Source organism: Cololabis saira, chromosome 13, assembly GCF_033807715.1.
Source record: "Cololabis saira isolate AMF1-May2022 chromosome 13, fColSai1.1, whole genome shotgun sequence".
In the NCBI taxonomy this organism is placed as follows: Eukaryota; Metazoa; Chordata; class Actinopteri; order Beloniformes; family Belonidae; genus Cololabis; species Cololabis saira.
Genome location: NC_084599.1, coordinates 22473857 through 22500522, shown reverse-complemented (window position 1 = coordinate 22500522; position 26666 = coordinate 22473857). Strand labels below are relative to the sequence as shown.

Genomic DNA, 26666 nt, shown 5'->3' with positions numbered 1-26666 from the left:
CACACCAGCTGGTGCAGAGCCTCAGTTTATTAATAGACTCTCCTTACTGACTGTCAGAGGTGTCAAGTAACGAAGTACAAATACTTCGTTACGTTACTTAAGTAGAAATTTTGGTTATCTATACTCCACTGGAGTAATTATTTTTCAGATGACTTTTTACTTTTACTCCTTACATTTTCACACAATTATCTGTACTTTTTACTCCTTACATTTTAAAAACAGCCTTGTTACTCTATTTCATTTCGGCCTTTAGAAAAAAACTATCGAGTTAAATTGCGCCATCCAGATAGAGTGAATTTGGTTGGATGAGAAGTATAAACATAATACCATTCCGACACCCTATTGGTTTGTACGCGTCTGCTCTCTGAAACACATGTTAATGCTCAATAGTACACATATATGGTTCTTTAATATATTTGCATTATACTAAGATGCATTCATTTTCAATGGCTTTTGTCCTTAATGGCTTTTTCCCCCTTACATTACTTTTACTTTTTAAGTAGTTTTGAAACCAGTACTCTTATACTTTTACTTGAGTAAAAAACTTGAGTTGATACTTCAACGTCTACATGAGTATTTTTAAACTCTAGTATCTATACTTCTACCTGAGTAATGAATGTGAATACTTTTGACACCTCTGCTGACTGTTTACAAAACATGTAATGGAAAAAGAGCTAATTTTGAAAAATAAAAGCTAATGAAATAAGCCAGGATCCCTCGGGTATATTAGACTTAAAAAAGGACGAAAGAAAGAGAAAAAAAAATCTATTTAAAGGTATTTTATATTTAGTGACGTCATCAACAGCCGCTCAACGATTTGATTGGTTGAAATTTTCCAGGTCAAACTTTAACTTCCGTGTCGCGCAGCTAACATGGCGGTGAGTTTGTAACGCATTTATTTCATTCAAACATACGTGTTCGCGTTGGTCCACGTCTATATTATTAGCACATATTTGTTTGAGGTAGTCACTGAGTATTCAAAGCGTGAGCTGAGATGTGGAACAGCTCCTCCTTTTGTACATTTACTGACGAGGCTAACGAGGCTAATCTGCGTGTCAGTCACGTTTTGTTTGAGTCTTTCATTTATACTGAACTTTAAAATATGTTTCTGTGTGTAGGATAAAGAGAAAAAGAAGAAGGAGAGCATCTTTGACTTGTCCAAATACATCGACAAGCCAATTCGTGTGAAGTTTCAAGGAGGACGAGAGGGTGCGTTGATGAGAGCTGCTACTAACCAGTTCACCTCAGTAAACAGTGCAGGCTGATTTATGGTTCCGCGTCACACCGACGCAGAGCCTACGCCGTAGGGTCTGCGTCGTTGTGACGCAGAACCATAAATCAGCCTTAAAAGTGAAACATGCTCCAGTTTGTTTTAACTCGTATAAACCTGACACTGTACATCTCCATCTCAGCCAGCGGTGTACTGAAAGGGTTTGACCCTCTGCTGAACCTGGTATTGGACGGTACAATCGAGTATATGCGGGGTAAGTCGATCAAATTTATCAGATAAATGCTTCAAAGTCTGGTTGGCGTTGAGTGGGTTATTATGATTATAACAGTGAAAATCATGGTCATATCCACATTAACACATCATGGTGGAGAAATAAATTCTCTTTTGTACAGTTTTCTCAGTTTTTGCCAAAAAGTTAAAAAAATATCCAAGTTAATCATTTTTGCCAAATATCCTCAGGTTGGGGATATAAGAGATAAGATAATCCTTTATTACTCCCTCAATGGGGAAACTCACGTGTTAGCAGCAGTACACTTAACATACACACACACACACGCATGCGGGGAAGGGGGGTAAAAAGGTAAAAAAGTAAAAGAGATAGAGAGAGATATATAATTACAAAATATGGACAGTATACACATTGCAGTGGAGATAAAAAATATAAGATAAAAAAATAGTGCAAAAAAGCAGGTAGAATGAGTGTGAGGTAGAAAGGTATTGCATGGATATTGCACATATGATTATTGCACATATGGTTATTGCACATGTTATTATTGTCCGTTAGCTACTGAGAGCAGGCCGGGTTGTAAAGTCTTATGGCAGCGGGGAGGAAGGACCTGCGATGCCTCTCAGTGATGCATTGCGGGTGACGAAGCCGGTCACTGATGGAGCTCTCCAGGGCTCTGACAGTCTCATGAAGGGGGTGGGAGACATTGTCCATGATGGAGGACAGCTTAGCCACCATCCTCCTCTCCCCCATCACCTCCCCCGGGTCGAGACTACAGCCCAGGACAGAGCCGGCTTTCCTCACCACCTTGTCCAGTCTCTTCTGCGCCGCTGCTGTGATGCTGCTGCTCCAGCAGACCTCCCCATAAAAAATGGCGGACGCCACCACAGAGTCTGTGGGCTATTACTGAATCTATTTTTGAATGAATTGCCTTCTGTTTCCCTAAAAATGTTGCGCAATAAGTAATCAAACAAGAAACTAATATTACCCCTTTTACTTTGGAGATCATTAAACCTATGGTTTGAAAACATGCAACTTTATTGATTAAATGCAACATAACAAATGCAAAGCAACACATCTTGTTTGCACAGTATATTATATTGAGGCAACAATGTACTCTATGTTTACAGATTTCTTCATTTACATGAACCCAGCGTAGAGAAGGGGATTGATTTTATGTTAGTATGGCCAACCGACCAAATTCTTTTCCTTTTTGAGACAAAGAATTAGTCTGGTTCTTCTGGGTTTGATGTTTTAGGAGGTCTAAGTGAACATTTTTAAATGGTTCAGATTTTTTTTTTGGTTGAATGTGTTAGTTTTAATGTCAGTTAATATCAGTAGTTTTAATCTTTTCCTATACCTGTCCTACAAGTTGGAAAAGTCACCTCAACTCTGTCTGCCACAGGCCCCTCTGCTATCAGATCAGCATTATTATTAAAGATGTACAAAATTAGTACATTTTAAATAATAACTGATTACCTTTTTTAATCTGCATACAGACAAATTTAACAAACATAACTAGTTACCTTACAGTAATAACTTTCATTGGTCTTTATCAACTCTTCCATGTGAGACTTTTGTTACATGTTAGGAACTCGTGTCTCCTGTCCTCTCCTGCCACTGGCCTGTCATTGGCTAACACAAGCACGTTTACCTTGATATGGACCTCTGCATGATTAGCATATCTATTCTTCACTAATATTGGACTATTTTCAAACACATTAGTTCCTGTTTTGTATTTGGTCCCAGGACGATGGGAATATGAGTCTCAGTTTGAGAGACTTCAGAAAGACTAAACTCCTGTGATTGTAGGCATAAAGGTTGAAATCCCAGAAAATCAAAATCAGTTATATACTTTGAAGTTCTCTTTCATATAACAAACAAAACACAAATAACTTAACCTCTTGTGGCTCTGTATACACAGATCCAGATGACCAGCTGAAGCTGACAGAAGACACCAGGCAGTTGGGGCTGGTGGTCTGCAGAGGAACCTCTGTGGTGCTGATCTGTCCTCAGGATGGCATGGAGGCCATACCCAACCCGTTCATACAGCAGCAAGACGGCTAACTCACAGGCTGCTATGCCCCCCACCCCCATTTGTGTTTTTCTTGGGGGGGGTCATATCATTTTGTTTTAACCGTTACAGTACAGTAACTATTCGTACACTGAAGCTGTTGTTTTGAGTTAAGAACCATCAGTAAATTAATGTTTAAATGTGCTTCGCTTTTATTTCTGTCTGGGGCATATTTTGCAAAGATTTTTGTTATGAAGGTCCCATGTGTTTGGGAAGTGTTTTCTTTTTTATCTAGAATGAATAAGTGAACTTTTATTATTTGTTTTTTTGATAAGAAAATAAAGTGAAAATATAGTGTATGCTGACTACTCTAAGTTTGTTTCCCCTCTTTTTTTAAGTGTTTTTTTTTTTTTTTCCCCACAGTACCTTAAAGCAGCACAACGTAACTTTCAGCTTTTCTGAGTTTGGCGGCATCTTGTGGACAAAATCGGTAGTGTTTTACCAGAAAGAACACTACGTTTCCCATGAGCACTAGCGCGTACAGCCGGAAAACTCCTGTCCCGTCGCTGCATTTGTTTTGATGAGAGGAGACGGGATGCTTTTCTGTTTCACCAAGTGAACAGACAGAACGCAAAAAAAAAGATGTTAAACTGCTGGAAAGGAAGTGGAATTTACTTGGATACCTTAAACAAGGAAGCCAGGGAGCGGTATATGCAGAAAATAATGATTATTAACGGTCTGGATCCATATGAAATCCCTAAGAGATCCCTGAATCCCTTAAGAGCCATGTGTTTCAATAAATTTGTATAATAGTACAACATACACTACATGTTTTGTATCCCTCTTACGTCTCTTTTCTTTTTTTTGACTGCTATATTATGTGGAAGAGGCTCCGAAGCGTGAGCAATATTTTTGTTTTTCTCGTGAGATTATTTTTTTCCTCTGCAGCTACAAATAGAGTTAATATTTTTTCCTCAACAAACTAGTTTTTTTATCTGAAGATTGGGGTTAATTGCTCCGCAGAGAGCTGGCCAGCAACTGCGTTTAGCTGGAGAGTGGTGGAATAAAACCCGTGTTTTGATCCGACGCCCGTCTGTGTGAGTGTTTGTGGTTTAAGGCTGTTTATGGTTCTGCGTTAAATCGACGCAGAGCCTACGGCGTAGGGTACGCGGCGACACGCACCGTACGTTGCGCGTCGCCACGTACCCTATGCCGTGGGTCTGCGTCGATTTAACGCAGAACCATAAATCATGCTTTACTGTGTGTTTGGTCGTTACAGCCGCGATCCAAAGCGAGCCGACGGCTCTTTCACTCTTTTACTTTGTTATATCAGATACTTGGCCTCCGGGGTTCTGCCTCCGAGCAGGAAACCGTTGAAAAGTTAAACCATTAGGGTCTTTTCCCCACGTCTGTTGTGTGGAGCTGCTGCAGCCACAACACAGCAACAGCTTCTGCGGAGCTCTGAGCTCCAAGCCCCGCCCATTTTCGTCTCGACTGCGAATCGGGAAGGAGGGGGAAGTGACGTATGCCGTAAAGCAGTCAAAGTCGTAACGATTTGTAGTTTTTTAGTGTGGCAGGGTTCCTACCATGCTCCTCAAAGTTACATAGTGCCAGTGAAGGTGATACAGACTCCCTCAGACCATGACAGAGGTGTCATTAAACCTGTTGGAAGTTGATGTACCATCACAATGACTCTGGAAATATGATATTAAGGTGGAAAAGTTACGTAGTGTCGCTTTAAGCTGGGCATACACTGTGCGATAGGATTATGATCGTATAGTGTGAGCAGACGGGTCGCATCCGAGCATCGGGTCGTACAGTGTGAGAACATAAATCGTTGGCTCTGAACTTTTGAACTCCGCGATCTAGTCGCGCAGTGTGAGATGGAGCCGTCTCATACGATTTAAAATATCGCACAGTGTATGCCCAGCTTTAAACTACAAATAATAGTTTTTTGACGTGACATCAGAGATTGCGCATGCTCTCTGCTAAAGGATGAGGCAAATCGGGTCGTACCACTGCTTCAACTGTGCGATTCCTTCACGAGGAGCGACCAGGATTTCAAACACGCTTGATTTTCTTGCGAACCTCACGATTTGTGATCGGGAGCTCGTCGTGAGGTGTTAATCTCTCGTCGTTACCCCACGTACACTGCACGAGGCACGAGCAACGATTGGGTCAAAATCGGGCCCGATCAAAAAAAAAAAAAAGTTGCACGACTGGAAAATCGGCTCAAAACGAGCCGATAATCGCACAGTGCCAGCAGCTTATCGACCCTTCTCTTGTTTTAGTGAATGACCCTGCAGCTCAGGGTCAAGATGGTGTGACCTGGCCAGTTCAAAAGGGTGGAAACTTGACCGGTTTCTAGCACCTAACACAGGGGTGTCCAAAGTTGGTCCTCGAGGGCCGCAGTCCTGCATGTTCTAGTTGTTTCCCTGCATCAACACACCTGATTCTAATTAACGGTCGTCACCACCTTGTCAAAGTCTGGATAGTTCTGTTGACCAAGCTCCTTGTATCACGGTTTGATAAAAAAGGGACATATCTAAAACATGCAGGACACCAGCCCTCAAGGACCGACTTTGGACACCCCTGACCTAACAGATGTCTCCGCCACCAGTGCTCCTTGTGAACAACCAGCGATCTGTTGACAGTGCTGAACTGAATACCACTCCATCTCTTTTTTTTAAGCAGAAAGAAGAATTTGTTGTCATTGAAAGTGTTTCTAGGAATTAAGGGAGTTTCTATGTTTGAAGATGAGCCTTTCAAGCCTGTGGGCACACTGACAGGGATACATTTGTGGTATTAACTGCTTCAAGTCTGAAGAACATTAAGCAGGGCGGGGAATTATTTATCTGATTATTTGGAGAATGGAAAAGGGATTTTGTGTGTGTCTGTGTTTAAATTAGGTTAAAGTGGTTTAAGATGAGTTGCTTCTGTGTCCCAGCTATTCAACTTAAAGCATGCAGGTGTCCAACTATGAAACATGTTGATTTGGGACTGAAGTCCTGAAGGGGATCCTGAGTGCAGTGCATTATAAAAGCCACAGTGTCACCTGAGTTGTGCAGAGGAGCTGCAGTCCAGAGTGAAAGGACTCTAAAAGGTTCATCAGGCGTTGTGAGCCCAGTACTTAAAGCCAGGAATTAAAAAAGTAAAATTCCAGTTGGCTCTGCCCCTCCTCTTGTGCCCAGTCTGGAGCACACTCACATTTGGGCAGCCCTTTAGAGGGAGCAGGAGCTCCTCCAAGGAGCATGCAGATTCTCTAAGCACCATCTTTTTTTCTTCATTTTTTTTAAATGTATCATTGCATTGTTTGAGTGATGGAGGATTAGTGGGTGTTTGACGTCTACCTGGAGACCATGTGAACTCTAAGGTGACAGGACAAACCTCCTGCGCCCATCCCGGTGTGAGCAGAGATCAGCAGGGATGAAGAATGCGCCGGGCAGGGATTTGTGAGGCTTCAGTGCAGCTCTCATCGCAAACACACAGGAGTTACCTGCAGCTCGCCCACGGCACGCCCCGGCTCAGGTGGAACAAATACTGGCCCTCTTGGCCCCCTCCAACAACCTTCCCCTTTCTGCTTCCAGTCCTGTGTGCGCCAAGAGGAGCGGGGCATCTTCCGTGAGATTGAATGACATGAAAAAGGAGAGAGGTGAGTGGAGATACTTTAAGCTTGAATTATGGTTCTGCGTTAAATCGACGCAGAGCCTACGCCATAGCCTACGGTGTATGGTACGCGGCGACGCGCACCCTACGGCGTAGGCTCTACGTTGGAGTAACGCGGAACCATAAATCAACCTTTACTCGGGCATCCGTATTGAAGGAGTTAACTTTGTGAGCTTTTTTTTTTTCTTCCACGCATCTAGTTTGTGATTTGTGAGCGTCATGGCCTCCTTAGTGTCTTTTACACACTTGTTGTGGACTTACTAGCCCACTGGATGTTTCGATGTGTTTTGGCAGGTTTATCACCTTAGTTCATCAATGTTGATGCGTCTCATAAAAACCAACCAAACTAACTCCCGAAATTATTCAATGCTCACTATTTCGTTTAACCATGTGTGAATCTGAAATTCATCTATAATTAAGTTGTTCCGCGTAACAGAGTATTTTCGTTCATTTGGATCTTACAAATATTGATCATGTTATCTGATACAGGGCCATGGCCAGGTTTTGGGGGCTATAGGGCAAATGCAATGCGAAAGGCTCACAGTAATGCATCAATCTGTTATACACTATCTAGAAAACAGGGTAGATTATATTTTTTTGCTGTAACTATATTGTTAGATTTTTTTCAAATTCTCTACCATGTTCAAGTATTTAACCATCTGCTGTAATACAGTCAATTAAAATAAGATTTGCATGAACTGTTCCCACATTCCTTTCAAAATCTTATTGTTCTTGAATTAATATTGTGTCCACATAATGTGTCCAAAACACAATTTCTACCGAATGAATACTGTAGTGAACAATGTGTATTTCTTAAATGTAATATTTCATACTAAGGATTGGTTAAATTAGTAGAAAATGAAGATATTTTACATATCAAGAATTAATCAATATTACCAGACCAGACTTCATGACCCGAGGTCCAAAATGCAGAAAAAAAACAGAAAAGAAGGAAATAAAATACATATATAGAAAATTAAAAATATAAGAATGATAACATAAACGTTACTATAAATATACATTTCTACACCTTATAAAAGGAGATATCTGTATCAGAGCATGTGGGACTGACTGCAAAAAACTAAACCTGATGTTTGACAAAGCTGAACTGATCTAATTTACAGAATTATCCAGTTGGCAAATGAACTGCAGAAAACTGCTCATAAGTGTTTTGAAAGGTGTTTGCTCATAAGTGTTTACTCCTACAATAGTTAATATCTCACCAGAACAGGGCCATCTTGGCCATTTCAATAAAGATACCTAGGCATTATTATATATATCCTGTAATCACTGCATGCTGGTTTTTCTGTAATTTGTCCACAATTACACAGTGGAGGGGGGAATTCTTTAAACAGGCACACTAAAGGGTCTGTGAACTTGCTAAACCTGCATATAGGGTGTTCACTTGTGCCTACAAATTACACTTCTGCCTTCCGATATTCTCAGTAAAAGAACCTTATCTTGCTACAGATATAAAGATTGATGCCTGCCATTTTAAACACTAGAAAGCTATTCAAACTTCCTATAGTTCATGCAGCAATTTCATGTAACTTGCACAGCAAGTGTCTTTCAGGCAGAAAGCACCAAAAGCAATAGATATGAGTCTGATTGCATATCGTCCACACCAGGACCACATCATTTCTGAAATACGTCATATTCCAGAGTGCCATTTAAAATTTTAAAGATATAAGAAAGCAGTAACTCATAGATCAGTTGTTGTTTTATTTTCACCAGGCCTGCGTCAGTTGTTCTGTTAAGAATTATGATTTTTGGGTGAGTCGACTGTGAGCTTGTGATTCCAACATGGATGTGAAGAAGGATGCAGGAGGAGGAGGCGTGCCATGGTCGTCTACGGGAGTCCCCTCTGCTGCCTCCAGCTCTGGCTGCCTCAAGTGTGTTCTCATAACCTGCCTCTTCATCTTCCTTATTGTAGGTATCTGCGTAGGCCTTGTCATAGGTGAGTCTGCATGCAGCAACTTCATACTTTATTTTTGACACTATCATTTTGTGAATTGTTTAGACTATTATGTTGGGTCCAGTCTTAAAACTGATCACGTATATTGCTGTTTGTTATGAAATATGCTCATTAACCCTGGAATCTACCTTTGAGAGGTAACCTTTTGCCTTCTTTATTAAATTTAAGCATACTTGATCCAGGAGCCACATTATTTTATGGAGACGGTTGAGCTGAAAGGACTGAAGTACAATTCTTCACTGCAGGATCAGAACTCGGGTTTCTCAATAATCCTTTCCTCAGCTTTAGTGTCCAAGGTAAATACTGACTTGCCACACAATGAAAGCATTATATTTCCTTCCAAAAATGTTAAACAGTCAATTATTCTTGTCTTTAAGGTTAAAAACATCTTCACTGCCTCATCTATATCCCATCACTATGATGACTGCAGCATTATTGCCTATGGGTAAGTCCTCTTAACCATGAAAAGCATCCAGAGGATGAGCCTGAAAGCTTTATGTTATTCTTGTCTTTGCAGCGACATTAATGGTGATGTGGTGGCAACATTGAGATTGGTATTCAAGGTTTCCAAAATCCAGCAGTATTCAGATAACTTTGTCCAGGACCTGCTGAGAGCAGGGCTCAGCTCTGTAATGCACGGGAAACCCCTGGAGGTGCCAGGGTTTGGACAGATCAATGCTATCCTCCTGTTAGGTAGGAAACTGTGCTGTAACCAGTTGCTTCTCTGTGTAGATGGGTGCTGTGGGAGAGACAAAAATAGGCCACAGTGCAATTCCAACGACAGTCATCACAGGATCAAATGTTTTTCTCCTTGTTCTTGCAGGAGCCAGTGGGAAGTCATTTTATGTCATTGGAGATGAGATGATAGGTGAGTTGAAACTCGTAAAGCATTTGTTTACACCTGCTTTGCCTCATTTTGAGGCAAATATTACAAAGTGACTTCTTAAGTTCAGACATGTTATTCTTACTTCAATGTGGGAGCTGTGTTTCTTCTATTTATCATAAAATATGTAATAAATCCTTATATGTGGAGATACTCAATCTCTTTGAAGGCAGATGAGAAGTATACAGTATGAGGAACACAATGCACCTTCTTTCAATTCTAATGTTTTAAGTGATACTTTCCAGATCTTTCCAGATCAGTGGAAATGTGAATACCAGTTTAGATGAGAAACATATTCCACTGTGATTATCTATATGACTAAATCTAAGCCCAAATGCAGATTCAATGTATGAAAACCAAGTAGATACCATTATTCAATTCTATGTTAAAACAAAAATAGGTAGAAGTAATTGTTTTCTGTATGACGTTATCAGGCTCTCACATTGCTGTAGACGTTTTGTGGCCCAGACTTCCTATAATGCTAATTCAGTTAACTGAGGTTTGTTGCTAGATGTAGATTAAGCAGAAATGGTTGATGATGGGGTTTATAGGTATTTGTTTATCCACAGCTCTCTACTACCACAGTGTTTCATTTGGGTTAAGTTAATGATAAACTCAGTAACTCCAAAGAGTAAAGGTCCCATGGATTCAGAAACTCCTAAATCCTCACTCCCCACCGCTGTGCTCGGCAGTTGTTATGAGTGATTTGTTCTGATGGTCAGTGGGTTCTCGTGGATGCAACAGTGCAAACCTGAGGTGTGCTTTCATTTTCTTTTAAGAGAGAAGATGCTCTCTGCTGGTAAAGTTTCAAAGCAAACTTATTTTTTCCTTTTGTTTTTTAGTTTATTGTCTCTAGATTAAAAAAATATACATGCTAAATGAGACCCGTAGGGTTTTAAAAGTTGGGAGATTTTATTTTATTTCATTTGTTAGAGGATTGCATGGTGTGAACTTGGAGTGAACTCAAAGATGGTCCACTCCTGGGAAGACAGACAGCTATCTTACATGTTTTACATTTATAAAGTAGAGCACTGAAAAAAAATAACTCCAGAGTATTTGTAAATGGCCTTATGACCCTCAAGTTAAGTTAAGTCCTATTTGTTGATGATCAATTCAATTCAATTCAATTCAATTCAATTTTATTTATATAGCGTCTAATACAACAGAGTTGTCTCTAGACGCTTTACAGAGACCCATACCCAGAACATGACCCCCGAGCAGTTATTACATAAACAATGGCAGGTAAAAACTCCCATAGTGGGAGAAAAACCTTAAGCCAAACAGTGGCAAGGAAAAACTCCCCTTTAGGAGGGAAGAAACCTTGAGCAGGACCAGGCTCATCAGGGGGGACCCTCCTGCCGAGGGCCAGACTGGTGGGTCAGGGACGGCAACAGCACAGCAGGCAGGTGGAAGCAGCAACGGGATGACCGGGGGTGGGGACCGCAGGCCAGCACACAGCTCCCGAAGCTCCGGCCCAATCAGCAAGTCCCAGGTTGGGGTGCAGGGTCACGCAGTTGATGATCAGTTAATCAACTGCATTTAATCTGCTGCACCAAACTGTTATTTACCCTCTTTCGTCATATAGAAGTGATAAGGCTGTACTTAAATATTCAACCCACTATTTCTCCATGTTGGTTTAGTTTTTCATGTAAATAATGATTACTTATTAGCTTGTTGTCAATATGATTTTTAATTTATCTGATACAACCTAATACAGAACAGATTTTGTTTTGAAAATTGTGTCCAGATATATGAAACCTTAGAGTACGTACTTTTTTTATCACATGATTTGTGCTCTTTGGTAGTTTCCTTTTACATTAATGTTTTAATTCATTATTCATGTGATTGATGTATGTCCCTTCTTCTTTCATCCTCATCTGCCTTTCCTCCCGACGCTCCAGCTCGGTGTCCTGACAATGCGTTCAGCTGTGACAATGGAGAATGTGTCACTAAATTAAATCCAGAGTGTGACTTCATCCCTGACTGTGCAGATAAATCTGATGAAGCTAATTGTGGTAAATAATTATTCAGTCTATGAAAAAGATTGCTGTCAACTCTAGTTCTAGTATTGTTGTTTCTTCCCAGAGTTGTGATAGAGTATACATAGTTTCTTCAACCTGGCTATAGTGATATTGTAAGCCAGAATTTACTGCCCACCTTTATTCACTCCTTCCTTCTGCCTAACTCGTATCCTCTCACGCAGCCTGCGGTTCCCGCCCAGCCATGGGGGGTCGGGTGGTGGGGGGTGTGGATGCCCGGACAGGCGAGCTGCCGTGGCAGGTCAGTCTGAGGTTTCATGGACACCACACGTGTGGAGCCTCTATCATCAATGGACGCTGGCTGGTCAGTGCAGCACACTGCTTTGAGAGGTGGGTGGGATTGTGGTTTTTCATTAAAATCTTAAAAGATAATGTGAAATTAAAATTAATATTTCTAAAATACGGTAGTCTAGTTTATAGGGATCATTAACACTGTTACACACCTTATATTTGTTGTAGTTGTTTGCTGTTTTTGAATGTTGAAAGGATTTTCCTGAGGAGAATTGTGCCATTAACTCAGCCGTATAAACAATCAAATGTGAATATCATGTATGACCATATTTGTTTCTCAAAGATATGCTTCTAAGTTTCTGTTTTACTGTTTTAGCGTAAATGATCCCAGTGAGTGGGGGGCCCTGGTTGGGGCCACCCAGGTGAAGGGGAGAGAGTCAGAGTCCAGAACTGTTAACATCAAGTCCATAATTCTGTCTCCACACTACAACCCCGTGACCAACGACAATGACGTGTCTTTGCTGGAGCTGGAGACCCCTCTCACGTTCAACTCCTACATCCAGCCTATCTGCATTCCCTCCTCTTCTCACATCTTTGCCGCTGGTCAGAGCTGCGTGGTGTCCGGGTGGGGGGCACTACAGCAGTATAGTGGTGAGTCTGCATGCATCCAAACACCTAAGCAACGTAAGTTAACAACTTAAAGAAAAATGTAGCTTACTGACAGACTGAACTCACGTGAACAGGGAAACATATTTGAGGACATAAGATAATTTCCCAAATAGATATTACATCATGCTCCATTATGGTTTCTTACATTGCATGTTGGAGGTATGCCAGAATAGCAATGCTCCATTCAAGCTGTGTTGAAAATTATTTTATGTTGGTATTTAAGAATACATGAATCATCTTAAGAAACTAATACAAATAATTGTACCTGCTGTGGAGCTGGACTTCCTTTTAAAGTACAGTCAGTGGTTGTACCAAGACCTGTGGATGATTTGCTCTCTGTTGTTCAGTTGCCGTGCCATCCACCCTGCAGAAAGCAGTGGTGAAAATCATAGACTCCAAAGAGTGCAACAAATCGTCCGTTTACAGAGGTGCTGTAACTCACAACATGATGTGTGCTGGATTCCTGCAGGGCAACGTGGACTCGTGTCAGGTCAGTGCAGTTTCTTGAGTTTGTAATCATATACCAGATACTATTTACTATTATAAAAAAAAATAAAATAAAAAGATATACCAGATACTATTTACTATTATAAATAAATAAAATAAAAAAATATACCAGATACTATTTACTATTATAAATAAATAAAATAAAAAAATATACCAGATACTATTTACTATTATAAATAAATAAAAAAATATGCCAGATACTCTTGTCTTGTTTTATACTGAACAGAAAATAAATCTGTACAGGTAAAGGTGATGTCTCCCCTCATTACAGATTTATGGAATGAAATAATGGGATCAGAATAATACGATCAAGCATATTAATCTGCAGCATTGATCAAATTAAACTACACTTATTACCTGTTATCAAATTGAACTTCAGTTCAATGTCACCAACGTACCCCTTGAAAGGTTTTCACAGGCTCCATTTGTCACGTGTGTTATGTCCAGGGTGACTCTGGAGGACCTTTGACATGTGAAGGAGCCCCAGGGAAGTTCTTCTTGGCTGGGGTGGTGAGCTGGGGTGTGGGATGCGCTCAGATCAACAGGCCTGGAGTTTATTCCCGCCTCACCAGGCTCCGAAACTGGATTCTGAAGCACACAAATCCCAGCTTGGTCCATGAGGATACCCAGTATGTTCCCACCATACCAGTTCCAGTGACAGAAGGGGCCGCCGGTAATCTGCCAGTGTCCAGGAGTGTGTTGTCTGTACAAGCATCACCTGGTAATGCCACCTTTAAAGTACATTCATAAACTCCTTCCTGAGCCTAAAGGCAGTCAGTGATTTATCTACTTTCATGTATTCCAGCCAAGAACTGCAGTGGGAACTTCCAGTGCAGCTCCACAGTCTGCATCAGCAAAGTCAACCCTGAGTGTGACAAGGTCCCCGACTGCCCCAATGAAGTCGATGAAAGAAACTGTGGTACGTGAATGTGCACGGACGGCACAATGCTGCAGGTAAAAGACGTGTGGTTGAGTTGTGTCTCTGTTCCAGACTGCGGTGTGCGTCCTGCACTGGGCTCCCATAAGATTGTAGGAGGAGTGACGGCTCGCAGGGGAGAGTGGCCTTGGATTGGCAGCCTCCAGTACCAAAGACTTCACCGCTGTGGTGCCACGCTGATTCACAACAAGTGGATACTGACTGCAGCACACTGCTTCAAAGGGTACGTTTAAACCAAAACATCAATCACTTTCAACCTTGAATAACGCTGACCACGCCCGCCGATAGGGGGGGACAAACGTGTCAGTTGTCCCGGGCCCAGGGTAGGGGGGGGGGGACCAGAACTGAAAAAAAAAAAAAATAATTCTCATCAAATTATTGAAATCATCTTTCAAAATGTTTCAAATTTTTGTCGAAAAAATATGTAGTATTTGAGTTACATAAAAGCTTGTTATTTGTTTTCTTCCTAATTGTCCTTGTGGTCAAGAACCCCCAACACAAAAATGGTTTGGTCGCTGATCAAAATTTGATGTTATCATTTAATTATACCATTGGAATGGTCAAAATGTCCGGTCAGCACAAGTCCGGTGCTCAGAAAATCAGAGGCCTCAGAGATTCTCTACACAAATATTTTAAAAAGGGTGGTGACGGTGAAGCTGGAATTAATAAAGTCAGCGTTAGAGCAAGGTAAGAAACAGTGCAGCCAACGTTTACCAACCTTGTAACTTAACCTAACTGGCTAGCTCTAATGTTAACGTCCATTAGCTTGTATAAAAACCTGAAGAGCAGAGGGAGAGGAGAGGAAGAGGGAGAAGGAGAGATCCGGGCGCAGGGGGGCCCATCTTAGATTATTTTGTCCGGGGCCCCGGCAAGACTGTCAGCTGGCCTGACGCTGACTAACAGTTTTCATTTATGACTCCCATCCACAGTGACCCCAATCCCTCTAACTGGGCTGTCAGCCTGGGATCTGTGCTGCGATCTGGAGTAGCTGCCCTGGTCATCCCTATACAGAGAGTGATCATCCACCCAGCTTTCAACGGCACCAACATGGACTATGATGTGGCTCTGTTGGAGCTGGCAGCCCCGGCCACCTCGTCCAACACCATCCAGTCTGCGTGTCTGCCCTCGCCAGTGCACCGCTTCCTGCAGAGCACAGAGTGCTACATCGCAGGATGGGGCTCAGTCCGGGAAGGAGGTGAGAGACTCTTACTTGCAGCTTGGCCCAGTTTTCAGAAGAAATTAATGAGATGAGCAAGGTTACGAAAACTGGACAAGCATCATGCAGAAGGATTTTGGTTTGTTTGTTTTATTAACCACATGTAAAGAAATCATGTTTAGTGCAGCACATAAAATCTTACTGGTTGGGAAAAAAAAGCCCAACAGCTGAGGGACACTTAGTTAGCCTTCGGGTAGCTTATTACCTAAACTGCAGTATTCTGAATGTAACGGCAGGGTCACAAGTACGGGGTCAGCTAATCCACAGTTAAACCTGTCTTGAAACCACAATTACACATAAACTCTGGAGCTAACTTCCGATTCGTAGCCTCTGACCATGTGACTCTGTAGCAATGGATCAGAAGCTGACTTCAAGTTCTAGAAATTGACTACAATTTAAAGATTAAGCGTTTGGAGCCTGTGCAACTAAAAATGCTACAACAGAGTTGAATCCGTTGTAGTCACGTTCACTGTAGCATAGATGATATTGCATCATTCTCGTCTGATGCTGCTTTTGTGAAAATGCAGAACCCTCTAAGAGTAAATATTTGTTTCCATAGGTTCGTTGACCAACCTGTTGCAGAAAGCTTCAGTGAGCATCATTGACCAAGAGCATTGCCAGCAGTCTTATGGAAACATGCTAAGTCCTAACATGATGTGTGCTGGATTCATGAAGGGAGGCACAGACACCTGTTTGGTAAGATATGTTCACAAGTTTTTTACACATTAATAATCCTGACTGGGTCTGTGCCGGACATCTGGATAGTACGGTCATCTGGATTTCTTATATTATGGACCACAATTAAACTAGTTCTCGGGACTCGGGACAGACCATGGCTCAGATATAACCAGACCAGTTTTTTTTTAGTTTATTTTGTTTTGATCATTTACATTTTAAGATGTTTGCATATACACACTGTATATAAAAGGTATAGGTTGAAGCCTAATGGCTTATTTTGCCTATCCTTTTCAACAAAAGGCAGACTACAGAAAAAAAAAGATACTAATAAGAAGAAAACGAAACGAACGAACAAAACAAAGAAAATGAATAAAGAAGAGAAGAAAATAAATGTGGTCACTCACGATTGAGGACCGCTGCAGGAGGAAAGTTGCATAATTTAGACAGTTTAATATGAAGATAATTTATATTAGTGTTCTATATTTATCTATTATTTTAGATTTATAAATTTTTTTTAAATTTGTAAATTGAGCTTCTTTTTTTTAGTTCCTCATCCAGGCTCAGATATAACCAGACCATGGCTCAAATAAATCTTTTTACAGTCAGGTCAGAGCAAAGTAAATCTTGCCCTTTTGCCTCTTAATGTTTTCTAGGACCTGCAGGACTTAGTTCAGAAACATATCAGGATTAAAAAACAAAGAAACAACACCATATCAGGGTAAACTAAATATATGTTAGCACTTTTGGGAGATATCTGTCAAATGCAAGACTGTTCAGACCCCACACCCCACCCCTTCTCTGATATCTTCTTATGTAAGGAAACTCTTGTGCATTCCTGTCTCGGTCAAAGCACCTGGCATCCCAGCAGCAATCCCAGTGGCATTCTCCTTGCAACTGCTGCCTCTTTGTTTTTCTCTCTTGCTTCTGTGCTCCTATTTTACTTTCTTGTTTAAAGGAGACCTAAAGATCATTGCAGTAATTTCAAATGCTATTGAATTAACTTCACTGTTCACCTTTTTTATGTATTTTTTTTTCAACCTCCCAGGGAGATTCTGGAGGCCCGCTGACTTGTCGTCATGTCTCTGGCCAGTGGTTTGTTGCTGGAGTGACCAGCTGGGGACATGGATGTGGCCGAAGTGGTTTTCCAGGGGTTTATACTCGCGTGACCTCTTTCAGGAAATGGATTTCTTCATACCTACCTTTCTGAAGTGCCTGAGTGGGGGAGGACTGGTCACAGTGACTTTGAACAATGCATCTTCTTTACTGTACTGTAAAAGTCATATCCAGACAGGTACATACTCAGTTAACACAGAACTGGCCTGTTGACCAACCAACCATGGGTGCTGTTTTTAATACTGTGCAATTGTCTATGCATGGATCATTATTTTTTAACAAGTATTGAAATAAACAATCAAGGGCTGTGGTTATGGACATTTAGCCAACATATGCATGACAGAAAGTATTTATTACAATTATTTATTTTCCTGACTGGTAAAAAAAAAAAACTGGTAAAGGTCTTTTTTGTATTTTATTTTGTGTTTGTTTCAGAAAATACATCAATCAGTCATAGCATTAAAACCCCTAACAGGTGAAGTCGTGACAAGCATTACCTAATTTACAACATTCCCTGCTGGGAATCTTTACACCCGGATATTTATGTGGATGTCCCTGACAAATATCATCTCCTTCTGTGTTCATGCCAAATAGCAGGAGGTGCATCCTGGCACACCCCAAAAGCCTCTCAGGAATATCTTGAAAAATATTGTAGTCTTGATATGTTGAGCCACCTTTCAAACTGGAAAGAACAGGAATGTTGAAACAGTTTCAACAGATCTCACCAAACATCCCCCATGACCCAAACAAATATGTCACACACCACACAGGACATCCCCAAAGGTCCAGCACACGTGAACAGGCTCGTCAGAGCTCTCTGACACCGTCATGCCGGTTGGTTTTTAATGTTGTGGGTGATCGGGATATATGGAGCCTTTTATGGGTACATTTTGCTGTTTTTGTTGTTTTTTTCCCCGCATGGTTGCTTGGTAAAATAAAAAAAAAGATTAAATGTAATAATTTTCACGAATGGTATATCTTCTTGGGGGAAGTTCAGTGTAAAAAGGTGATGTCAGAATCTGCTTTAAGTGATTCATCCTTTTACTTGAGATTTCCAAATGGAACCTGTGTTTCGTCCCTTTTTTTTTGACAAATAAAAACAATACCAGACTGACATTTTTTTTTAACCCATAGACTTTTTGGTCCTACATGAAGATAATTGCTTTTGCTCACAATCGCACTGCACATGATGTTCACAGGCTTCCCTGACTCCTACTTTGCTAGACATACTAAAGAAAATGGCCTGTATTTCTCTTACATGTGAGAAACTACACAAGCAAAGCTGAGGAAGTGCAGTATCCCGTCTGGAGTGAGACAGACCCCTGCTGAAACAAGTCCACCACTGTGGAGTGCAGCAGATAGAGTGACACCGTAAAATCACGCCAGACAAAACAGTCTTGTTCTCAGCCTGTGCTTTGATATAGGGCTGTCTGGAGGCTGCTGAATGTCAGACTCATGACTGTTAAAAACAACTCCATCCTAAATTATTCATAAATATATTTTTAAAACTCTCCCTCGAATTAAAATCAGGGTTAGCCAGTTTGGTATGTGGCGATACTATATATCCTAATTACATCATGAATAAAGTAAGAATATCCAAACACGTCTGCTTGAGGAGCAGCTGAGTGCTTACTGCAGTCACACAAACATGGGCCAAGACAGAAGTTTCATACACTAAACAAATAAACAACTCTGTTATCTTGTGGCTGGGACTTGTCACAAAATGCATTTTGTTAACCTCACATTAGAAAAACAAACTCCTAGCTAAAGAGTTGAGAGTTTGAGCTGGATGCAGCAGCTGCAGCCAGAGAACTAGGTACAATTCAATGCTCTATATTAGACATCAAATGAGCTAAAAGGGTCTGGAGTTAATACCTTAGCCAGTGGTCTTCATTCCAGGTCCTCTAAAGCCACTGTCCTGCATGTTTTAAATGTTTCCCTGCTTCATCACACCCTGAAACAGACGACTGTCAACAGAACTGTGCACTTTGATGAAAATTGGTGATGACCTCTAATTAGAATCAGGTGTGTTGATGCAGGGGAAGCTCAAAAACATGCAGGACTTTGGTTCTCAGGGACCCGGAATGAGGAACACTGGTCTAAACCATTTAGAGGCATTAAGTCATTTTAATTTTGGGGAGGTTCTAAAATGTTTTGAGATTAGATCAATTTGGTGGTTTTTAGCAGATGTCTGAATGCGAATATAAACAGGTCTGAGTCTTCTTGAGATCACCAAGTATTTAGTCTATCAGAGCACATTCACACTGAACCAAATATGCACAGATTCATGTTTTATGATTGTGTTGGGCACCACATGCACTAATCAGGTAAAAGTGGCACTCAAGCTCAGTTTGAGTGTATAAACAAATTTACATTACAGCTGGAAAGGACAAGCAGAGAGTGAATTACAGCATTTCTTACACATAAGAAACAAATAATTCAACTTTATTAGTGAGCCGATCCTCAAGAGCACAATTTTAAAATGTCCACAGAGACACTGTTATGGCTAGGAGTCCACAGGCCTTGCTTGCCTGTCTGTGAGGTATAATGACAGAGGTTGATGGAGTGCTGCTGCCATGATGCACCTGGGTGTGCAGGGTGCTGGTCCTCGCTGTCAGCAGCATCCCAAGGAGGGTAAAGAAGAGGAGGGGAGGGATGTTCACATGCGGGCTCTTTCCCTTTGCAGTCGGGAGTTATACGTTCGGGACACTGTGTTCCAGGCGTCCATATACCGGTCCATGCACATGGCAATGCATTTCTGAGGCAGGCAAAAGCAAAGAGGTTATTAATACTGAGGTACTGTTTAACCCTACAAACAAAAAAGCAAATGCACAGAATATTTTTATAGGCTTATACTCAAAACATATTTTTATTATTGATTAATCTAACATTAACTGGCCTGTTTCCTAAAACATGAGAAATATATTTATATATCCTATGTTAGTCCATGTGCCAGACCAGATATCAGTACCACTCAAAGTGACAAAACTTGCTTATCATTTTTGAAAAGATCCATGTCTGTAGATGATATTTCGGTATGATGACCCTTCCTGAGTGGCAGCTGTATCATAGTTATCAGCTCATGAAGTTACCCACCGCCTTCAGAAAATTACATTTTAGATGCTGCTGCATATCCTGGTTTAGACTCATGTACAGGATATCTGTCAATGTTTCACAATATTGTCTTTGGTATCATTTTAAAGGGGACCTGTGAGTATTCCAGTTTTTGTATTTTCAGATTCAGATTCAGATTCAGCTTTATTTGTCCTTTGCAAGGAAACTTGTTTTCACCCCTGTACGCCACACACAACCTCAAGATACATAAATACATACATTACATCACCCAGACACATTTGTGTCTCTGTTGTTCCTAGATCAGGGGTTTTCAATTCCGGTCCTCAGGCCCCCCTGCCCTGCTTGTTTTAGATGCTACCCTGCTTTCAGCACACCATGATACAAGGAGCTGTGTCAACAGAGTTGTACAGACCTCGATGACAAACTAATGAGGACCATTAATTAGAATCAGGTGTGTTGATGCAAGGCAACATCTAAAACATGCAGCCAAGGACCGGAATTTAAAACCCCTGTCCTAGATGACACAGGGCTAAAAGATAGTATATCATTAAGCCGAACATTGTGTAAAAATGTGTGTTTATAGTTTAAAGAGTTGCAGTGACCTCTATGTTGGTCAGAAATATTCACATCTTAGCTTGAATTAATGCTTAAAAGGTTTAAAATAATACCAAAGACAATATTGTGAAACATTGACAGATATCCTGTACATGAGTCTAAACCAGGATATGCAGCAGCATCTAAATGTAAATGTATGTTTCTGAAGGGGGTGGGTAACTTCATGAGCTCATAACTATGATACAGCTGCCACTCAGGAAGGGTCATCATACCAAAATATCATCTACAGACATGGATCTTTTCAAAAATCATAATTAAGTTTTGTCACCTTGAGTGACCAGTGAAATGTTGGGCTCTGGCCCCTGGACTATGCCAGTCTAGTGAATCAGATCAGCCCATTTCACCCAAACACATACCTGCTCAGAGTTGTCCAGTGTGCTGCCTGGTTTACCTATGCACTTTTTGAAGCATTTATCTGTCATCCTCTGAAAAATGAAACAAATGGATTAATGCATTTCCCAGCTGTCTCACAGGTAGAACTAAATGCCCACTAGGGCATGTTATCTCAGCGACCATGTCCACTAGTTTACCTGTAGGAGCTCCTGAGCGTTAGCCACCGCGATTTGGACTTTAACTTGCTCCATTATGGTGCCGGTGTCCATTTTACCGCCGGATCCTCCTGCTGAAAAGTCTGACCCAAAGCCTTCCATTTCTACCGCTGTTTTGTTAAAAACTGATGTGTTGTTGGACTCTTCAAAGCTGCACGTGTAGTGAGCTACGGCTAGGTTTGGTAAACGACAGTTTTCTGTGCCCTTGACTGCGGCGGATGCAGTTTGACGTCACTTCCGTGGACTACACACCGGGTCATGGGATATGTAGTTTTTATGAATGTACGGCTGTGAAAACGACTTTTATCACAGCAAAATAAAGGTAAAAGAGGACTTCAACAAAATAATAATTTGGCACGTCAGATTTATGTAAATACGGCATAATTCCTTTGTTGTAAACATTTATTGGCAATAAACGGCAAATGTAGGGTTGCCAATCGTCCCTTGAAAAACGGAATCGTCCCGTATTTGGGTGATTCTTCAATTAAGGGAGTTTTTCTGTCCCCATGGTAGATTTTCAAGAAAGAAATGCTTTTTAGAAAAAACAATTATTGCATTTGTTAAGGTTAGGTTTTAGTAGCTATGAAAAAAATAACTGTGTCTCAATGATGACGTTTTAATACTTTTTCAGTGTGTTGAAAATTGAAATGTGCAAGAATTTCCCCAACCCAGATGTAACAGATGCAAGCATTCATTACGTGTTAATTTAATGTTTTCATGCAAAGGGTTTTGATATTTTTATAATTAATTTTATTTGGTTATTTTGTATACTTCCGTGTTTTAAGCGCAAGCTTTTATTTTGAAAACCGGAACATGAGTCGGCCCCGCTTTCACTGGCGGGAACGAGCAGCAGCTTCACGAGATGGTCTGGCAAGCAAACTCTCGATTTAAGTTAATTTATTAAGTATATTCGCAACTTCAAAGACTGTTAAGGACAAGGACTTAAGTCACCAAGGACTTTCTCCCATTCATGCATGCAGCCAACGAGGTTCGTTTTGTTTATCATTTTGTTTATTCATTCATTTGTGTGATTTGTGTCAGCCTTTTGTCTCTAATACTGTGTATTATATGTTTAAGTTTTCACGGTTTTTGGGAGGTTCAAGAAGATGAACCCAAGAATAAACCCGTCAAAGAAAACCTGCGTCTCGTCGTGCTTTGGGAGGAGTAACACCAGACTTTTTGACATCCCCTCTATAATAAAGCAATAAAAAGTGCTAAATTCATTAAAACTTTACTTTGCATTTCCTTGTAACAACTTAAAAAGGCATTCTTCAAATTCATATAATTTATATTTGTTCAATTTGCAAATTATTTATAGTTAAATATCGCTGTCCCTCAAGAAACATCTGTCATTACCATCACACTCAACATTTCAGAGAGCAATAAAGTTTTTACAAACAGTTACTTACATTGTTGCATGTAAATTAGATGCTCCAGAGGAACATTCCCAGACATGAGGCAGAAGCCTGATTTTTTGATGCTCACATATGTAAGTAATTTGATGTTTTATACATCCTGATCTGAGAGTATGTTTATTAGGCATCATTACCAAACAAGTCACTAGTTGAGTATTTTAATTCATTAATAGGAAATTTCACTTTATTTACATATAATCAGTGTACAGTGTACCGGTTAGTTTAGCTAATCAAAAAATTTGCCAACATTTTCTGCAAAGAGTGAGAATTGTCATTACCATCACGTGTCATTACCATCAAACAAGTGACTGTGATGGTAATGACACTTTATCTGTTTATTACCTTATAACTAGAATATATTGGCTTAATTTACCATGGACTACTTTACTATGATACATAATTGAACAGTGACAAACCATAATATACATTATTTTTGTTTGAAGATGTCAACATGGCCCCAGCTAAACCAGCTCAATGGTCAAAAAAATAGACAAAATCAAGGAAGATCCTGAGAAATATCAGCAATATCTTGAAAGAGAAAAAGAGAGATACAAAAAAAGAAAAGAGACAGGAAAATTGAAAGCCATCTCACAATTTTCAAAGCGGGAACAAAGATGCAGGAGACGACAGTGGAAAGTTAACCAAAGAAACAGTAGGGCCAGTAATAATTCTGCAGTGTCTGTGCAGCCGCCCGGATGAGCCATCCAGTGTCATGTGACTTCTACGAGCCGTTAAGATTCGGCGCATTTTCGTTACGTAACCAAAATGCAAACCACGCCCACAACTATAAAACCGTGTAACTGCATCAACTGCATGAGAGCGTCCGACTATCGCGTCGCATTGCGTGACATCGGACGCTCTCTGTTCATCTCCCTCCAACAGCTGCCACTTTATTGAGGTTTTTGTAGTGAAATGAGGAGGTATCATAGAGATAACTTCTCATTTCAACTAACTGGATCAGCTGTTCCTCATCCATTTATGTTTCCTACAGCGCTTTCAACCGGCTTTCAACGCGAGCGACAGGAAGAAAATAGAAGCAGGGCATCCGACAAATGTTCAGCTCAAAACGGCGCAGCGCTACAGCACTGCATCGCTGCGTCCAGTTATGACAGTCCAATAGAAAATAGCCTACGGCGTAGGGTACGGCGTAGCCTACGGTGCGCGTCGCCGCGTACCCGAAGAAGATATTATTACATAAGCAGTGCTGTGGTAGTTTACCAAATCATTAATTTTAGTGGAAGGTTAAGTGTTCAAAAGGTGTTGTTTTCAAAAGGTAGTATTTTCTACATCTTTGTTGTCAAAAAAACAACAAAAAAACCACCAGTGTTAATTTTTATGTCATTACCAAAACATGTTGTCATTACCGGAATACATTGTCATTACCGTCACAATACACTTTTTGACAGAAAATGTTGCTTTTTTGTTAACTTGGGTTTTACCTCAATCCTTGTGGTAATGTTTAATTGTCTAAATTTGCATTTTCTGAAAAAATATGCATTGCAATTCAAATATTCTCATTAGTATGCAATATTTCATTGTTGAGACAAGGGAATATATTAAAAAGCTAGAGAGAACATGGTGTTAAAATGTATTTTAAATGTACTTACAAATATTTAGAACATGATTCTTAAAGAGCATGTTTTGTACTTACTGGAATGATTGTGAAAACTTTGCTTGTCAAATCATTTTGTATTAAAATCAGTGTTTTGTTTTTGTGATGGTAATGATATTTTGCTGTGACAACTTTGAAAAAAGCATCATAATATCAAAATGATCATGAAGTACAATCAAAGCTATGCTAATATCTTTGTTCCAGACCAATTGATAAACCTTTTGAAATAGAAAAAACAGAGATTAAAGAACTTTTTTTTTTTCAAAATTCCAAAACTCTAAAATGCCCCGAATTGAAGAATCACCCATTTATATACCTATAACTAAAGTACACGTCCCGTATTGAGCTGAAAAGAGACGCACTTTGTCCCGTATTACTGAGAGAGTCAAAACATCGTCATAAAATGCCAATGGAAAATGGCTTTGAGCTGTTGAGTTCATGAGTTATTTTTTCTGTTTTACTACAACTGTAGCCTTCAGTCATGGCCTTTGAGGCACAAATATGTTTACAAGTTTTCTACAGACTTTCTGTTTGCAATTTTGTTATTGCACTAAAAATGTGCACTATTACGAAATGGATGTTCTGCTTTCTTTCTATTATCTTATATTAATTTATAAAATTTTAAGTTAAGCAGGACAGGTTTCTGTTTAAGAAAGATAATTACTTTATTCAGTTCATTTTTTGTTATTTTGTACTAAAGTGAATTGCTGGATAACAATTTGTTTTCCATGTGTTCATGGCATTCAAAAATATTCATCTAATTCAATTCAGGTTAGATTTTTTAAATAGTTAAAAAATCGTTTCACTCACAAAAAAAGGGGCTAAGAAAATTCACCACACCAGGAAGGTTGAAGGCAATCCGGTTGGCCGGCCCTGCAGATGAGGTGTCCCTTATTTATTTTTCAGGGAGTTGGCAACTCTACCTGATAGTAACTGTGGTAATTATGAAAACTAATGAGACGCTAAAGAGAACCCAATGAATAAAGTTTATTTCAAGCCCTTTACCAACCATGAGCAATGTTTTCATCAAATGTAAATCGAGACTGCAGCCTTTCGGGTCTGCAGTTTTACCAATAACTAATGAAACCAACCTCAAGGTGGCACTGGAGGAAAAGAGGATCCATGAGGTCTTCAGGACCTTGTCAGTTCAGCACAGACACCCATGGCTTGTAGACGTTAAATCAATCAGCGCACAAAGGCACAGTGAATTTTATTGGTTTCGTAACAGAACAACCTATTAATAGATTAATATAACAGTGATCATCTTGAAAAGCACGCAGCATTTCCATGAAATGGATAAATGTTTCACTGGAGCGCACGTCAAGTCGAAATCACAGGGAACTAGAAAAGCTGTATCTCTAGAAATTAAATTAATAAACTCATTAGCTCCATTATGCACCACTCTGATCAAGATATGCCACATTTCCTGTATCCATTACACTGATCACAAGATTTTCGATTCGGCCATCCTCTGTATTTTATTAAAGAACTGTTTGAAATATATGAGAGTTTGTTTAGTTGGGTTTTTTTTTTTTAATCTGTCTGCATTTATATTAGTGGTTGATACCATGATTTGGTTAAAACCGTCATCCATGGAATGTATATGCATTTTAATTTGGAGCAGATATATTATTTATTTATTTTACTTTCTTGAATAAATGTATATTATGAGTAAAAAGACAGCATCCGTAAACCAATCCAAACAAAATGGTCAGCAAATAACAGATTCAGTTCAAACTAAAGTAACATGAGGAGCAGGAGTCTGCTACCAAGCCAGAACAGCCTTGATCTTCTGCTTTGTTTGGTGCGGAGGCCTTAGGAATGAGGATGACCCCCTTCGCAGACCCCCCGCCTTATGTTTCAGACATGATGACCTCAGTGAGACCACCTGCCTTGAGTGAACAAACATGTGGTACAGTGAGCCTGCTGGCAACAATAAAGTGACGGTTGCTGTCGCCTAAACGGGCACTTGCTCACCGGTTTATTGCAAGCCTGGGGGCATTGAGGAATAATTAC

The 26666-nt window shown here is 40.2% G+C and overlaps 3 protein-coding genes across 3 annotated transcripts; 2 read left to right on the top strand and 1 right to left on the bottom strand.

Annotated features, from left to right (window-relative positions):
- The first annotated feature begins 822 nt into the window (after positions 1–822).
- Positions 823–3830, top strand: lsm7 (LSM7 homolog, U6 small nuclear RNA and mRNA degradation associated). The gene is made up of 4 exons (XM_061737146.1): positions 823–878; positions 1119–1209; positions 1413–1484; positions 3382–3830. Exons 1-4 carry the CDS (start codon positions 873–875, stop codon positions 3522–3524), a joined length of 312 nt encoding a protein of 103 aa, XP_061593130.1. The 5' UTR covers positions 823–872; the 3' UTR covers positions 3525–3830.
- A 3261-nt stretch (positions 3831–7091) lies between these two features.
- Positions 7092–18489, top strand: tmprss9 (transmembrane serine protease 9). The gene is made up of 16 exons (XM_061738312.1): positions 7092–7123; positions 8872–9094; positions 9281–9408; positions 9490–9557; positions 9630–9805; positions 9936–9980; positions 11897–12010; positions 12199–12364; positions 12642–12916; positions 13282–13424; positions 13889–14162; positions 14247–14360; positions 14433–14601; positions 15308–15573; positions 16154–16290; positions 17318–18489. Exons 2-16 carry the CDS (start codon positions 8941–8943, stop codon positions 17477–17479), a joined length of 2391 nt encoding a protein of 796 aa, XP_061594296.1. The 5' UTR covers positions 7092–7123; positions 8872–8940; the 3' UTR covers positions 17480–18489.
- A 1301-nt stretch (positions 18490–19790) lies between these two features.
- On the bottom strand, positions 19791–21835 carry timm13 (translocase of inner mitochondrial membrane 13 homolog (yeast)). The gene is made up of 3 exons (XM_061738313.1): positions 21606–21835; positions 21432–21500; positions 19791–20143 (listed from the first exon to the last, which is right to left on the bottom strand). Exons 1-3 carry the CDS (start codon positions 21723–21725, stop codon positions 20045–20047), a joined length of 288 nt encoding a protein of 95 aa, XP_061594297.1. The 5' UTR covers positions 21726–21835; the 3' UTR covers positions 19791–20044.
- Between the last annotated feature and the right edge of the window lie 4831 nt (positions 21836–26666).